At 34.0% G+C, this 14445-nt stretch overlaps 1 protein-coding gene across 8 annotated transcripts in view; it reads left to right on the plus strand.

Annotated features, from left to right (window-relative positions):
• IBTK (inhibitor of Bruton tyrosine kinase) overlaps positions 1-13713 on the plus strand; it is a 95186-nt gene extending 81473 nt beyond the window's left edge. For 7 of the 8 annotated variants that reach the window (XM_045804293.2, XM_045804258.2, XM_045804300.2 and 4 more), the window contains 4 exons: positions 2306-2455; positions 10862-10933; positions 11339-11471; positions 12429-13713. In XM_045804293.2, coding sequence (XP_045660249.1) covers positions 2306-2455; positions 10862-10933; positions 11339-11471; positions 12429-12560 — 487 coding nt within the window. In that variant the 3' untranslated portion in view covers positions 12561-13713. The remainder of the gene's footprint in view (positions 1-2305; positions 2456-10861; positions 10934-11338; positions 11472-12428) is intronic. The other variant, XM_087856922.1, reaches the window with a different exon arrangement.
• The last annotated feature ends 732 nt before the right edge of the window (positions 13714-14445 follow it).

Below are 14445 nucleotides of genomic sequence, written 5' to 3' on the forward strand. Positions count from 1 at the left end.
TAGTTTTGAGTTCTAGAAGTTCTTTAAAAAAATTTCTATTTCTTTATTTGAGAGAGAGAAAGAGACAGAGTAAGAGAGATAGAATAAGCAGGGTGGAGAGGAATAAGCAATCTCCCCACTGAGCTGGGAGCCCAATATGGGGATCAATCCTAGGACCGTGGGACCATGACCTGAGCCAGAGGCAGATGCTTAACTGACTGAGCCACCCAGGCCACCCTTCTAGGAGTTCTTTTTACAGTCTGGATACAAGTCATTTGTCATATAGGTGTTTTGCAGATATTTTGTTTTCTTTCTTTCTTTCTTTTTTTTTTTTTCTTTTCTGAACAATGTCTTTTGATCAGAAGTTTTAATTTTGGTTAAGTCTAATTCGCCATTTCATTATTTGATGATTATTCCTATATAAGTCCTAGAAACCTTTGCCTACCACCAAGCTATGAAGATAGTGTTTTGTTTTCTTTAGGATATTTAGCTTTTACATTAGGTCTGTGATCCACCTTGAATTAATTTTGGGATATGGTGTGAGATAAAGGTAAAGGTTTTTTTCCTTCTATAAACCATTTGTTTATTATAGATAAAATACTTTTACCACTGAATTGTTTTGGGAATTTAATTATTGAAATTAAAATGACTGTATATGTGAGGATCTGTGTTTGAGCTATTCTTTTCCACTGATCTGTTTGTTAATCCTTATATCAGTACCACTCTGTCTTGATTACTCTTACTTGTTTTATCTTCTTCCAACTTTGTATTTCTTTAAGAATACTTTGGCTAATTTAGGTTTTTTGTATTCCCATATAAATTTTAGAATCAATTTGTCAACTTCTACAATTAAAAAAACTGGTGGGATTAATTAAATTTTTGAAATAGAGATAGATCCATATATTTTTTTATTTCATATTTTTGTTATCTTTGATAAATATTTTTTTAAAGATTTATTTATTTCAGAGAGGGAGTGCCTGAGGAGGAGGAGCAGCAGAGGGCAGACTCCCCACCCAGCACAGGGCTTGATCCTACAACCCCCAGAGATCATGCCCTGAGCCGAAGTCAGATGCTTAACCAGCCGAGCCACCCAGGCACCCCTAATATTGTTTTTTCAAGATATTTGTCCATTTTATCTAAGTTGTCAAATTTATTTACATAAAGTTTCTTATAATCTTTATCTTTTTAATTCCAGTGGTATCTTATATTAGTTATCTGTTACTTTGTAACAGATTATCCCTAAACAATGGCTTAAAACAATCAATGTATGTTGTCTCATAGTTCCTTTAGGTCATGCTTCACTGAGTTATTTCTTATGGGTGCCCCTGGCTCAAGTCTCCCACACTGCTGTAATCCAGGTTCAGCGAGGACTGTAATCATTTCTGATCCTGGCTTGGAGAGGATCCTTGTCCAAGTTTCTCATATGGATCTAGAATATTGGATTGATAGCTTTTTTCTCTACCTTTTGTCACATTAAAGATGTTCCACTGTCTTTCGGCTTTCCTTGTTTCTAATAAGCTAAGTGTTTTCATACTGTGTTGTATTTTTTTCAAGATGCTTTCAAGATTTTCTTTTGATTTTTGCTTTTTAGCAGCTTGCTTATTATGTGCCTAAGTATGGTTTTCTTTAGATTGATCTTCTTTGGGGTTTGCTAAAGTTCTTGAATCTTTAAATTTATACCTTCCACCAGATTTGGGGAATGCTTGGCTTTTGAAATTTCTTTAAATATTTTTGTCTCTTTAAATATTTTTGTCTGCCATATTTCTAACCTCTCCTTCTGGTGCTCCCACTTACGCTTATGGTAGACCTTTTGATATTATCTGATAAGTCCCCATGGTGGAATTTTTTTTCTATCTTTTCTTCCCTCTGTTCAGATTTAAAAATTTGTTAATTTATCTTCATTTTACCGATTCTTTTCCAACTGGCTGTGAATTCCATCCAGTGAATTTTGTTTTTTAAATATTGTATTAAAAGTTCTTGAATTTCTATTTTATTCTTTTTCATAGTTTCTTTTCCCTGAGCTTATTCTTCAGTTTGTTCTGAGCATTTTTTATTGTTGCCGGAGGCATAGTTATAACACTTGTTTTTAATATCATTACTAATTTCAACATCTGGGTTATCTTCAGTGTTGGTCTCCATTGTTTTTTATCATATCATTTTGATTAGTTCACAACTGACAGCAGGAATCCAACATCACATTAAAAACTAATTATATATCATCACTGTAAAATTTTTGTATACATTCTCTCCCTTTCTTCCTTGTGATTTCTAGCAATGACCTTTTAAAAAATGGATGTTTTAACATGATCTCTGTTGTCTTTTGCAGGGCATCTTCTTCTCTGTATTCGGTTTCATCCAAGTCATTCCGGGATTTCTTAGAAGAAAAAAAATCTGTTACTGGCCATAGTTCAGGAGATCATGTCAAAAAAGTTTGTTTTAAAGGAATAGAAAATTCCCAGGCTCCGAAAATTGCAAGGTAATAAGTTAAAGATTTTTTACCTTAAAAAATTCTGTGGTGGTTTTACATTCTGATACAATCTTTAAAAATTTATCAGGCAGAGTTTTACACATTCTTTTACATTCAAAATTAACATATCTACTTTTTTTGAAGCTTTATTTTGGTATAACTGCCTTATAGTAAATTGTATATATCTAAAGTATACAGCTTGATGTTTTGGCATATGTATGCACCTGTGAAACCATTACCAGCTACATTCAAGACAGTGACTATAGCCATCATTCTCAGAGGTTTCCTCATGCCCCTTGGTAATTAATCTCTTCCTCCCTTCCCCATTTTGCTCTTTATGCAAATCCTCTTATGTCAGTAGAGGCTATGTTGTATATTCTAGTTTTATACTTATAGGATCATTTAGTCTGTACTTTTAAAAATTCTCTTTTACTCAGTATATAGGTTTTGATTTATCTAAGTTGCTATGTGTATCGTTCATTCTATTTTATTGCTGAGTAGTATTTCATTGTTACAAAGCAACCCATATATCTGCATCTGTTGCTGGACCTTCGGGTGTTTCCAGTTTTTTCTCTAGCTGTTTTTGATACTAGTTTTTAAAATTCAATGTATTTTAAAAGATGTTTCATATTTTAAATACCTACATGGAACATGAAAATCTAAACATAATTTAAAAGCAATTTTCTAATAAAAATAGCTTTCCTGCCATGGTATGTAAATTATCTTAATCATTGTACAAAAAGGAACATTCTTGGAGCATTAGATAGCCCAGTGTTGGAAGAAAGAACTGTGTTTCAAGTTGGTTGACTAAATGGAATTTTTTTTTTCTTATTTCTGCTAATATGACGTCTCCCAAAGAAATATTAATCCCTAAAGTATTTTAGACAAAACAAAAATGTAATTAAAAATGTCAGCTGTGACCAGATTAATGTTGTTTTACATAATGGTAAAGCTTTTTTAACACTTTGTTAAACCTTTTCCCCTTAAACTGTTTTTAATGTGAAATCTTAGGTCTAATTCCAATATTATCAAGCAGAATAATATAAATTTCTCTGATTGAATCAAGAAGAGGGGTCTGGGAGCCATACTATAGTTTAACCTCATCATATCTGCCCTGTAAGCAACTTGGAGGAACTGTCAAAGTCTTCTAACAACTTTGGAAATTACTGGTTTAATTGAACTCTTTAAATATTTTTGTTGTTGATATTGTGACTGGCTGCCTTATAATGTACATTTGGGACCAAAGATCTTGAGCCATTTACTTACAATATGGAAAATTAGAGATCAGAAAGAATCTGAAGAAATCATTTGGCCTCTGTCCCTATTGTGAAAACTTTTATTACTGGAACACTATAAAAATCTTAAATGTAACTCTAACATATAAAATAGATAAACTTTTTATATGCTTACTTATGAAAAAGTGAGAATATTAAGGCTGGTTTGTTAGGGTCATAAATACAGAATTGGATGTAAGACATTTGTCGTCTTAAAATTGACAAATATTTAGAGTTACAGTGATAAAATTAACATAGCCCCAGCCCATAGAGAACACACAGTCCAGAAGAGAAGAGAAACCTTACACAATTAAGTATATAAAACATATTGAAAAATTATATCTAGTCTCAACATTTAATTGCCTAATATTAAGAAAATTCTGACGGAAATAGTTACACATGTTTAAGATTCTCTAAGATCATACATCATTTAAACAGAGATGGCAGAAGAAATTTTCTTCTTGAATTGATATAAAAATGAATTAACCTGACAATAGAAGTTAACATGGCAGTGATCTTCAATGTATTAAAAGTATTTGAATGTATTTTTTTTAAATTAGTTTCAAAATGTATTTCAGAAAAAAAGTACTAACAAAGTTTGGTGAACATTTTAGGATACACTGAAAATGACTGAACCTAAACAATGTAAAACTATTCAGTATTTTGTAAGTTGTATTCTTAAAGATGTTGAGGGAAGGGCATTTTATTCCATTCCTAAGTGACAGGTAGGCTTTTAAGTGTTGTTAAATTCTCACAGTAAAAATGTTTATTTTCAACTACATTTGAGCGCCACTGTATGCATACACATGCATTTATGTATTTATTTCATAAATGTGTCTATTATGTACATAATTCTAAACATATTTTAAAAAGTCATTATTTGTACATCTCAATACGTTTTTTTATTCCAAAGTTTTTTAGAAATTTTTTAAAAAATTGGTTGTTATACTTGTAATGATCCTGCGTCTATCACAATATTTTTAAAAATTGAATATAGTGTAGTCTTTTTATTGATATAAGAGAAACAGAAGAATACCACTGGTTTTTGCAAGTTGTGTGATGAGTGATCTAGACCAGGCTTTTAAATAGACATGTAACTTCCTTATTTTCTTACTGTGAAACACATAAATCTGCCTCTATTTTTTTTCATTATTTTTCCTTTCTTGTTTTGCACTGGAAGAGTTATTTTTCCTATCTCTGGTTAATATTTATATCTGTGCTGGTATCTTTACTCCTTTCCACTTTAAAAGCCTTAAGCTATTAATTATCCCTCTCTTTTCTTGTGGATATTCAGCCTTATCCTTTTAGGTGGATACCTCCCATCTGGTTTTGTATATGCTTAGATCTCTCTCATGTGGTGTGGGTGAGGTAATGAATCCCTCAGTCATCCCCCACACTTTCTTCTAACAGTTGTCTTATCATTACCAATCCCCTAATCCCTTCACAGCCAAATTTCTCAAAAGAGCTGTCAGCTCCCAATCACTTCTTAATCCAGTCTGGCTTCCAGTCCCATTACTAAACTGAAACAGTTCAGGCTAAGTTCAGCAGTGACCTCCATATTGCCAAAACCATGAACTTTTTATATGACTCATTCTACTTGAAGTTCAATTACAGGTCATCTTCTCATTTTACTTTATATTATTTCTACACCATTTCATGAGCTTCTATTTTCAGTTATCAGCTATACACTAAAGACTCAAATATTGCCTGCCCACAACTATCTTCTGAGCTTCAGACTTACTCAGCTGTCTTCTTGGTATCTCCATCCTACTTGAATGTTCAGAAATACCTTGCCTAAAACCGAACAGTGTTTTCCTCAAACCCCTTTCATAAAATCAAAATCAAACAAAAACACAAAACAGCTCATTCTTCCTGATTTTTCTTCCAGAATTCTTCCTGATATTTTCTTCCTGATTTACCCAAAGAAAAAACATGAATTAAAAAAGATATATGCACCCCTATATTTATTGCATCATTTTTTTCCCGATAGCCAAGATACGGAAGCAACATAAGTATCCATCAATAGATTAATGGATAAAGAAGATTGTGTGTGTGTGTGTGTGTGTGTGTGTGTGTGTGTGTGTGTGTGTAATGGAATATTACTTAGTCATAAAGAAAAATTCGATCTTGCCATTTGTGAGAACATGGATAGACCTAGAGGGTACTATGCCTACATAGTCTGTTTTCTTCCAATCTCTTATCTTTCTCTTTTAACATCTCTGGATTCTCATTATCTTGTTCTTCCTCTCAGTTTCTCAAATGCCGTTTACTTCTTGCCACTTACCTACCCTTTGACTAGTTGACTCTGATTCTTCTTTCAGTCTCTATTCAGTCATATTCTCTGGAGAAGTCAGATTTCCCTTACTGGGTCAGTTTTCTATGATATGCTCCCATAGCACTTTGCACTCATCGTATTTTTCACAGTTATTAGTGTGATTCTTTGTTTAGTGTTTTCAGCTGCAAGTATTTTAATGTCTGTGTAGCTACCTATATGTTCAATGAAAGCATAGGAGAGGAAAGTTGTCTCAGTGAGAGATTGATCTCTGCTTCTCACTGAATTACCAATGCTTAGAATATTTTCTAGCATGTAGTAGGTGCTCAGTGAGAACAAGACGAATAAATGAGATAAAATTGTAGCTGTTTCAGGTAACCTTTGTTTCTAATGAGTAAGTAATATTGTATGCTTTAGGTGTGTAAATTGTAAGGTATGAACATGAAGTTCATTTTCGTAATATTTTTGTATTTTAAATATTAACACTGTAGATTGAAATTTTCTTATTTTCTTTGGAGAAGTCTGTCATAAAATATTGAAGATCTGTGGTTTCATAGTTGATCACTAGAGTGTGCTATAACATCAAGGCTCTTAATTGGGCAAAGTGGCTTCTGCTGTTATACTGGTTTGGAAATTGTAAAGGAGTGTCTAATAGTATACATTATACAGTTTATTTTATACAGGTAATAGTGTAATATTATACAGTATTATACAGGTAATAGTGAGAATTACAGCTGGAAGACAAATGCTATGGTCCTTCAGGGAATTTGTGTGGCATGTGTAATGGAGTTCATCTTAGGAAATTCCTCAAATCATATATTCTTGTTTTAATTGTAGAAAATGTGATTTTTTTTCTCCCCAAGGCTAGGGAAATCCAGGAATGGCAATGTTATTTGGGGATGTTAAAATGCAGAAAAGAGGGATTTGTGGAATTTATGTGTTTATTGTTACTTACGTGTTCTTTTTCATTTTTTCTTGTGTTTTCTTTCATCTCCTTCCACTTAAATACCCCTTTATGTAATTCTGGGCAGAAACTGATCTTGTGTTTCTTATCGGTAAGGAAAATTACTTGTAAGACGAAAATTATTATATCAGCTCTAAACTTATATAAAAATCTTTGTAATTAAGCTAATACAGAACTCAAAAAAATTAAAAGTCAACAATATGAGTAAGAAGTAATTTAGTTATTCTCAAAGTCTAAATTTGGTAAGATTAACGTTCAGTTTGAACAAAAATCCCTGAAAAAATATTTTATTTTAGCCATCCTTTTAATGTTGCTTTTATTTTCAGAAGGCAAAATTTTGTACAGATCGTCTATTGAGATGTCTGTTTCTGTGTTGCAAATACCTACAGCTTAAAAATGCTGCATTCATTATCTGAAAGCTTAGCGTGTTTTTGATTTTTTTTTTAAGATTTTTTTTTTTTTTTTTTTGACAGAGAGAGAGACAGCCAGCGAGAGAGGGAACACAAGCAGGGGGAGTGGGAGAGAAAGAAGCAGGCTCCCATTAGAGGAGCCTGATGTGGGGCTTGATCCCAGAACGCCGGGATCACGCCCTGAGCCGAAGGCAGCCGCTTAACGACTGAGCCACCCAGGCGCCCCTTGATATTTGTTTAATCAAATTTAACAGTTTTGCTTCATTCTGAGTTGAAATTTTCATGGACTTTTGGTGGTTTGGATAAATTTATAATTAATGAGATTATCCACTGAAGAATCATTAGTGGAAGTTCTTCTGGGATTACAATCTTACAAAACCGATTTGAGTTTCAGTCTAACACAGTAGCCCCTCTGTGAACCTTTCTGAACCAGATTCATGACATATGAAATAAGAACAATAATGTCTATCATGCAAGTTTATGATGAGGTTTATATCTGATAATATATATTGGAAGTACTTTATAAATTATAAAATGTTATCCAGGTAAGTTGTTATACTTAAGCTCTGATTGCTTAACTTTTGATTTAACAAGGCCTATATAAGATACTTTAGTCCTGATACTCAGTTTGTTTTAGCCAGTACTGTACTATTTTCACAAACAGCTTGTAGCTGCTGCTGCTTAATTAAATAATTGATTCTACAATATTTTTCCATTTCTTTGAAAGTGTGTCAAACACTTTTGGCCAATCCCAGACACCAGAGGGATTTTTGAACACCACTCAAGTCATTTGTGTTTATTCCATGTTATGCTTTAGTGCCCTAGAAAGCCTCTGATTTCTAGCCTTGGGCTGACTTTTGGATCTTCTCTTTTCTCTCTCTCTCTCTTTCTCTCTCTTCCTTCCTTCCCTTTCCTTCTTTCCTTCCTTTCATTTTCCTTTCTCACTCTCTCTCTCCTTTCCTTTTTTCTGTCTCTCCTTTCCTTCTTTCGTCATCTTGTAACATTTATTCTAGTAGCTTTCTAGTTCATCTTCTTAGCTTCATTTTTCTCCTGGCTAGAAGTCTTCTACTTCATCCTGGAGACTTCTCTTAATTTGGACGTCATAGGTCAAGCATCTAGTAGATTTCAAGTCCTGGAACTTAAAACTGAGAACTTATAACTATACCTACCTTCACTTCATTCAGGACCTAACATCTAGAAGAATAAAGTTATCAGTAATTCAAAGGAATAAGGAACTTAAAAAAAAAATCTGCTTTTATCTCATACTTAAAATCCTTTGGCTTTCTGATTCTGTTATTTATTCTTTAATTCAGTTTTTACAAACAGCTGTGTTCCAGGTGTTGTATTGGACACATGAATGAGGCACAGTGCTGTACCTTGAGAGCCTAGTCTGGCAGTTAAGACAGATGTGTAAACAATAACAACACAGTGTGGGAAGCTATAGTAGTTGAAGTGCTAGAGGAGCAGAGAGAAGGTGATATTTGAGCCAGTCCTTACAGAATAAGACATTTGTAGTGGAATGTATTGTAAACTAAGGGGAATAATAAAAACAAAGGCAGGTTTGTGATAATGGAAAACATACTGTACTCTGAGTGAAAAAGACCTGCTTTGGGTTCTGTTTCTGCTACTTCCCAACTTGAGAGTCAGGCAATTATATATAGTATTCTTTGAGTCTAAATTTCCTAATCACTGTAATGGAGATAATACATGCTTTCTTTATAGAGTATTGTAAATATTAAATGAGATAATATATATAAAAATACTGCCAGTAAATTTATTTGCCCATACATCAGTTCTAAATGTTTTAGCTTTCAGTGCATTTTGTACTCTGGCCCTACTGGTTCATTTTAACTTTGTTTCACTTTTAATCTCTTCCAAACTCTTAATCCTATCATTCTATTTATTGAAAAGAACAGCCTATCTTTACTTAAGCCACCAAAGTCTTTAACCATTCCATATATTAGTACAACCAGAAACCCTATTTCGTGCCACTCTCCTCAGCTTTAATGTCATTTCTTCAGTGAAGCCAACAGCATGTACCCTCATGTCAATTTCTCCTGTGAATCCATACCACTTTGTGCAAAGTGGTACAAGTATCAATTGTTTTATCTCACATTGTTTTATCATTGTTTATAAATAGATTTTTAAATCTCTCAGAGTTTTTAGTGGGGAAGGGACTGAATTTTTTTGTTTTTAATGTTCAGTTAGCCAGTGTTTTTGATGTAGCATTCAGTGATTCATTACTTGCTTATAATACCCAGTGCTCATTCACAACACGTGCCTTCCTCAATACCCATCACCCGGCTACCCCATCCCCCTACCCTCCTCCCCTCTGAAACCCTGTTTGTTTCCCAGAGTCCATAGTCTCTCATGGTTCATCTCCCTCTCTGATTTTCCCCCTTCCGTTTTCCCTCCTGAAGGGATAGAGTTTTAATCAGCCTGGTTCTCAGCACCATGGTGCTACACATACCTACTAACTCTACAAATGATCCATGAATGAATCAGGAAGTCAATATTTAGACCCTGTTTGTTCATTCTCTGACTTCTGTTCGACCTGCCTAGGGCTAAGATTGCTCATTCCTGAAAGAGGGCATTTCATTAATCCAGACAATCTCTAGGTATCTTTCTAGCTGTCAAATTCCACAATTAGGCCAGTCTCTAATTTTTTCCCCTACAAGAGTACTTGCTACCCCTCATCCTGTACCTCTTTTACTGATGTCTCCATGAGGCCTAATGACCAAATCTTTTTTGATTTATAGTCCTTGTTAGATAGTGTCTTAAATTATTTTCTCCTATACGTCACATATCGTTTCCTCATTTTGTGAGTTCATAGAACATAGAAATCATATCTTATATTTCCATGCTATAATTCCTGGTTTATCAAACTATGTACTATATTAGTTGCTCACAAAATTTAGCTGCTAATTGTCTGGTTTATATGTATTTTGAAACTTAGTGCTAATTTTTCACTTTTATCCATAAACTATTACTGTAAAACTTTATTTACAAAGTTTTCTGTATTTCCTAATGTATGTTTGATAATAGTAAGTGGTTATATGAATGTTATTAGAAAAAATAGACCATTTCTTGCAAGATCTTCCTCTATGGTATTTTATACACAGGATTTTATAACTGCCTATAGATTTTTTTAAAAAGATTTTTATTTGAGAGAAAGAACATGCGTGCACACACAAATGGGGGGAGGGGCACAGGGAGGGGGAGAAGCAGACTCCCCACTGAGCAGTGAGCCCGATGCCGAGCTTGATCCTAGGACCCTTAGATCATCACCAGAGCTGACGGCAGATGCTTAACCGACTGAGCCACCCAGGTGCCCCTATAGATTTTTTTTACTTACAATTTTAAAGGTAAGTCTGACTCCACGCGTTAAGTTGTATCCTGAGTCAGCACTTACAATTATTCCTCTGTATTTCTATTAATAAACAGTTTTACTAATATTAGAAGTTTTAATCTCAAGTTTTGGCATTTGTTTTGCAGATGCTCCACTCATGGTACCCCAGGACCAGAAGGCAACCATATTTCAGATTTATCACTTCTAGACAGTCACAAGTAAGGCTAATTGATTAGCTTTGGAGCCTCCAAAGCTAAGCTATTGTCTAGCAGTGAAAGATAATATTAAAAATTGAGAGTAGTATATTGAATAGAATGGGTTTTCTGACTACAGTCTGCTCCGCAGTTTGAGTTACCTTTCTGTTTGGTTATATAATTTCTGCTCCATCCAGCCTTTCGGTGTTTTCTAGTTTTCTCTCTAGCAGTGATCCAAATAAAATATTAGCTCTCCTTTCCTCTGTTTCTTACCTTACCATTCTGTAAAGAGAATGCAAAAGTTTCCAAGTTCCCTTTATATTGCAGGTTACTGGGATAAAAATGTAACACTGTTGAGGTATATTTTAGAGAATTTATATGCAAAAATTTGGGAAGATGAATGAGAACTCATTGTTACTATTCTTTCAGTCCCTGGCTGTCTTCTTCATTGACTGCTCCTTCCACGGTAGCGCCAGTCACTTTTGCATCTATTGTAGAAGAAGAGCTACAGCAGGAAGCAGCTCTTATCAGAAGTCGAGAAAAACCCTTGGCTTTGATTCAGGTAAGTAATGTGCCCTTATGGTCTTAATTTAGAGAAGAATTACACTACATTTCATCTTAAGAAAATTATGTTTATCTTCATCACAAAGGTGCATATATTTATCATGTTAAAGTCTAATATAAAATTAAACTGAGGCACTCAATAGTATTAATTGAAGGAATTCAGGATAATTAATTTAGAACAAATAAATTGTCACAAGGGTAATTTTTTTTTTTTTTTTTTAAGCACTGGTGGTGCTTTAGACCATTTTAGTGTTTAAAAGTGATCAATAGGGGCACCTGGGTGGCTCAGTCCTTTAAGCATGTGACTCTTGATTTCGGGTCAGGTCATGATCTCAGGCTCATAAGCTCGAGCCCCCTTTCTGGCTCCACACTGGGGAGTGGAGCTTGCTTAAGATTCTTCTTCTCCCCCTCCTGCCACACTCGTACATGCTCTCTCTAAATATATATGTATATTAGAGTAAAAGTAATCAATAATGAACTTGGCATTATCTAGTGCTTCTGTATCAGTAAGTGTTCTTAGATTGTAAGCCACAGATACCAACTTTGGCTAACTTATGGAAAAGAGAAATTATTAGGGGGATATTAAAATTCCACAGATTTAGGTGAAAGACCAGGGAGCCAGGCTTGGAAACAGATAAGACCCACCGTTGCCCTGAAGAGTTAGAAGACTTGTAGAGCAGAAAGTATCTCACTGAAGTTATTGGAATAAATGGATACCAACAACTATTTTCAGGGGTTTTTTCCTTCTGCTCAAGATTAAAATTTAAGGGAGGGTGGGTATCTGATTATTCTTCTTCAGGCCTTAAGCCTTCTACTTGCTGAGGGACTAGCAAGATACCTAATTTAATTCTGCTGCATTGTATTCATAGAAAGTGGTACTTCCACAAAAGGAAATTGGAAAGCTAATGTAATCTTGCTAAAAGATTAAAGCAATTTTTTTTCACCTAATTTTCAGATTGAAGAGCGTGCGATACAGGATTTATTGGTTTTCTATGAGGCATTTGGCAACCCTGATGAGTTTGTCATTGTTGAAAGGACACCACAGGGACCACTAGCAGTACCTATGTGGAATAAGCATGGATGCTGATTTGCTGTGGAGTTGAAATGCATTTTTCATAAATCATGATTGTTCTAAAGAAGAGCTATGGAAAAGAGGTCTTACAAATTTGATAACATCATTCTAGCTAGAATAAGAAAGGATCTAATTTCTTTAGGGCAGTTTAGGTATATAATGTTTAAATGATTAAAAACAAATGCCACAGAATTGTGATTTTAGTCACTTTTTATGTAAAAATGTGTGAGAGGAAACTTACTAGGTCAAAAGTTTAAGTAGAATTATTTCTTTTGAACAGTCTGCAAAGGAAAACATGACTGATTGAAGTATAAAATTTAAGAGTAAGGCATTAAAAATAACTTTCCATTTGAGAATTTGGGATAAATAATTTAGAAGATTTTGTCAAATATCTGTTGTCACTTTTTTTTTTTAAATATATATGATATTGATGAGCTTAAAGTAGGAGCATCAGCCATTACTTCTGATCCATTAATGGCCAAAATTTTGTGTTTGCAGTAGTAGTTGTTTTCATTCTTGTGTCTCTTTTGATCAGGCCATCAATGTTCCAGGTCTATTTAAATCGTGAACTGCTCAAATACCATATTATTTCAATTTGTACAGCCCATTTTACATTAAACTACGGAGTACGGTGAAAAGAGAATGTGAATACTATTCTGAAGCTTAGTCCAAGATATGGTTCCTTTTTTAAATTTGGAGTCATTGTGTGTTGTTTTTTGGTGGGGAGGGGAGACCTTATAAAAGCCTGATTAGAGAAAGAATCAATTTCTCAAAATATTAAAATTTTCCAAAATAAATGCTTAATTATCCATACAAGAATTGAATAGTTTCGAAGACCCTTTACAATAGTATGTAATCAGAAGTTCTCTGATGCTGAGTTACATGAATAGACATAAACATTGTTTTCTTTACAGTATGCTATTTGGTTCTGAGTGGTTAAATTTTTAAAAAACAAATGTTAAATCTGTGCTCCAATAAATGAGACAGATTGGGAAGGTTAATGTCTAGTTTCTGAAACATAATTCTAGGGGAATATATAGGCAATTCACTGCTATAATTCAGGTGATGGAAATATGGCTGAAACTAACTTAATACTTGAGTTAAGTTTAACTCTACCTAACACAGCAAATTTGTAAGCAAATGTGCAATAAAAAATAATCTTGATCCATTTTACTGTTAATGTGTCTTTGATATCTTATACTATATTGACATCTACCACAGAGGGAATTACTAATTATTCCTCCTGATCTGTATTATAGCCAGTATTGTTTGCATTGATGCTGTGTCTTCATTCCTCCACTGCTTAAAAAAGTCATTTTTCCTAAGATGCATCTGTGATAGGTTTTAAATTATGTTTAACTAAATTGAGAAGAAATGGATTTTATGTTTTATTGAAATTGCAGTAAAGAGGCCTTCTGAAGTAATTGCTTTATTTCATATGAAGCTTTGATTCTTAATGCATATTGGCATCTTTAACATTTGAAGATGCTATCAAGTGATGGTTTTCACAGTGCACTCTATGTTGCCTGGGAAGCACCCTAAAGAGCCTTTGTTGGATAGGATGTGAAGAGAGGGAGAAGGGCTGACTGAGTCTGTGGGGCTTTAGACCTTTACTAACCTCCATTAGAGTGTTGTACTTTGTGGCCCATTTTATATAGCGAGGTGTTATATAAAATTTCATTGGGAAACAAAAAGAATTCTTTCCTAGTAAAATGAAAGATAAGCATGCTATACACTGTAACTTTTCATAAACAATTCCATGAAGATAGTAACCTAATACTTTACCACCAAAAAGCCCAGGAAAGTGATGGGGTGCTCCCCCCCCCAACAGTATTATTCTGCCAGTAATAATTAATTCATCTTTAATTCCTTGACTTCAAGACTTAGTAGAATTGATAAC

This window comes from Ursus americanus, chromosome 29 (assembly GCF_024610735.1).
Source record: "Ursus americanus isolate L20-20 chromosome 29, mUrsAme1.1.p, whole genome shotgun sequence".
In the NCBI taxonomy this organism is placed as follows: domain Eukaryota; kingdom Metazoa; phylum Chordata; class Mammalia; order Carnivora; family Ursidae; genus Ursus; species Ursus americanus.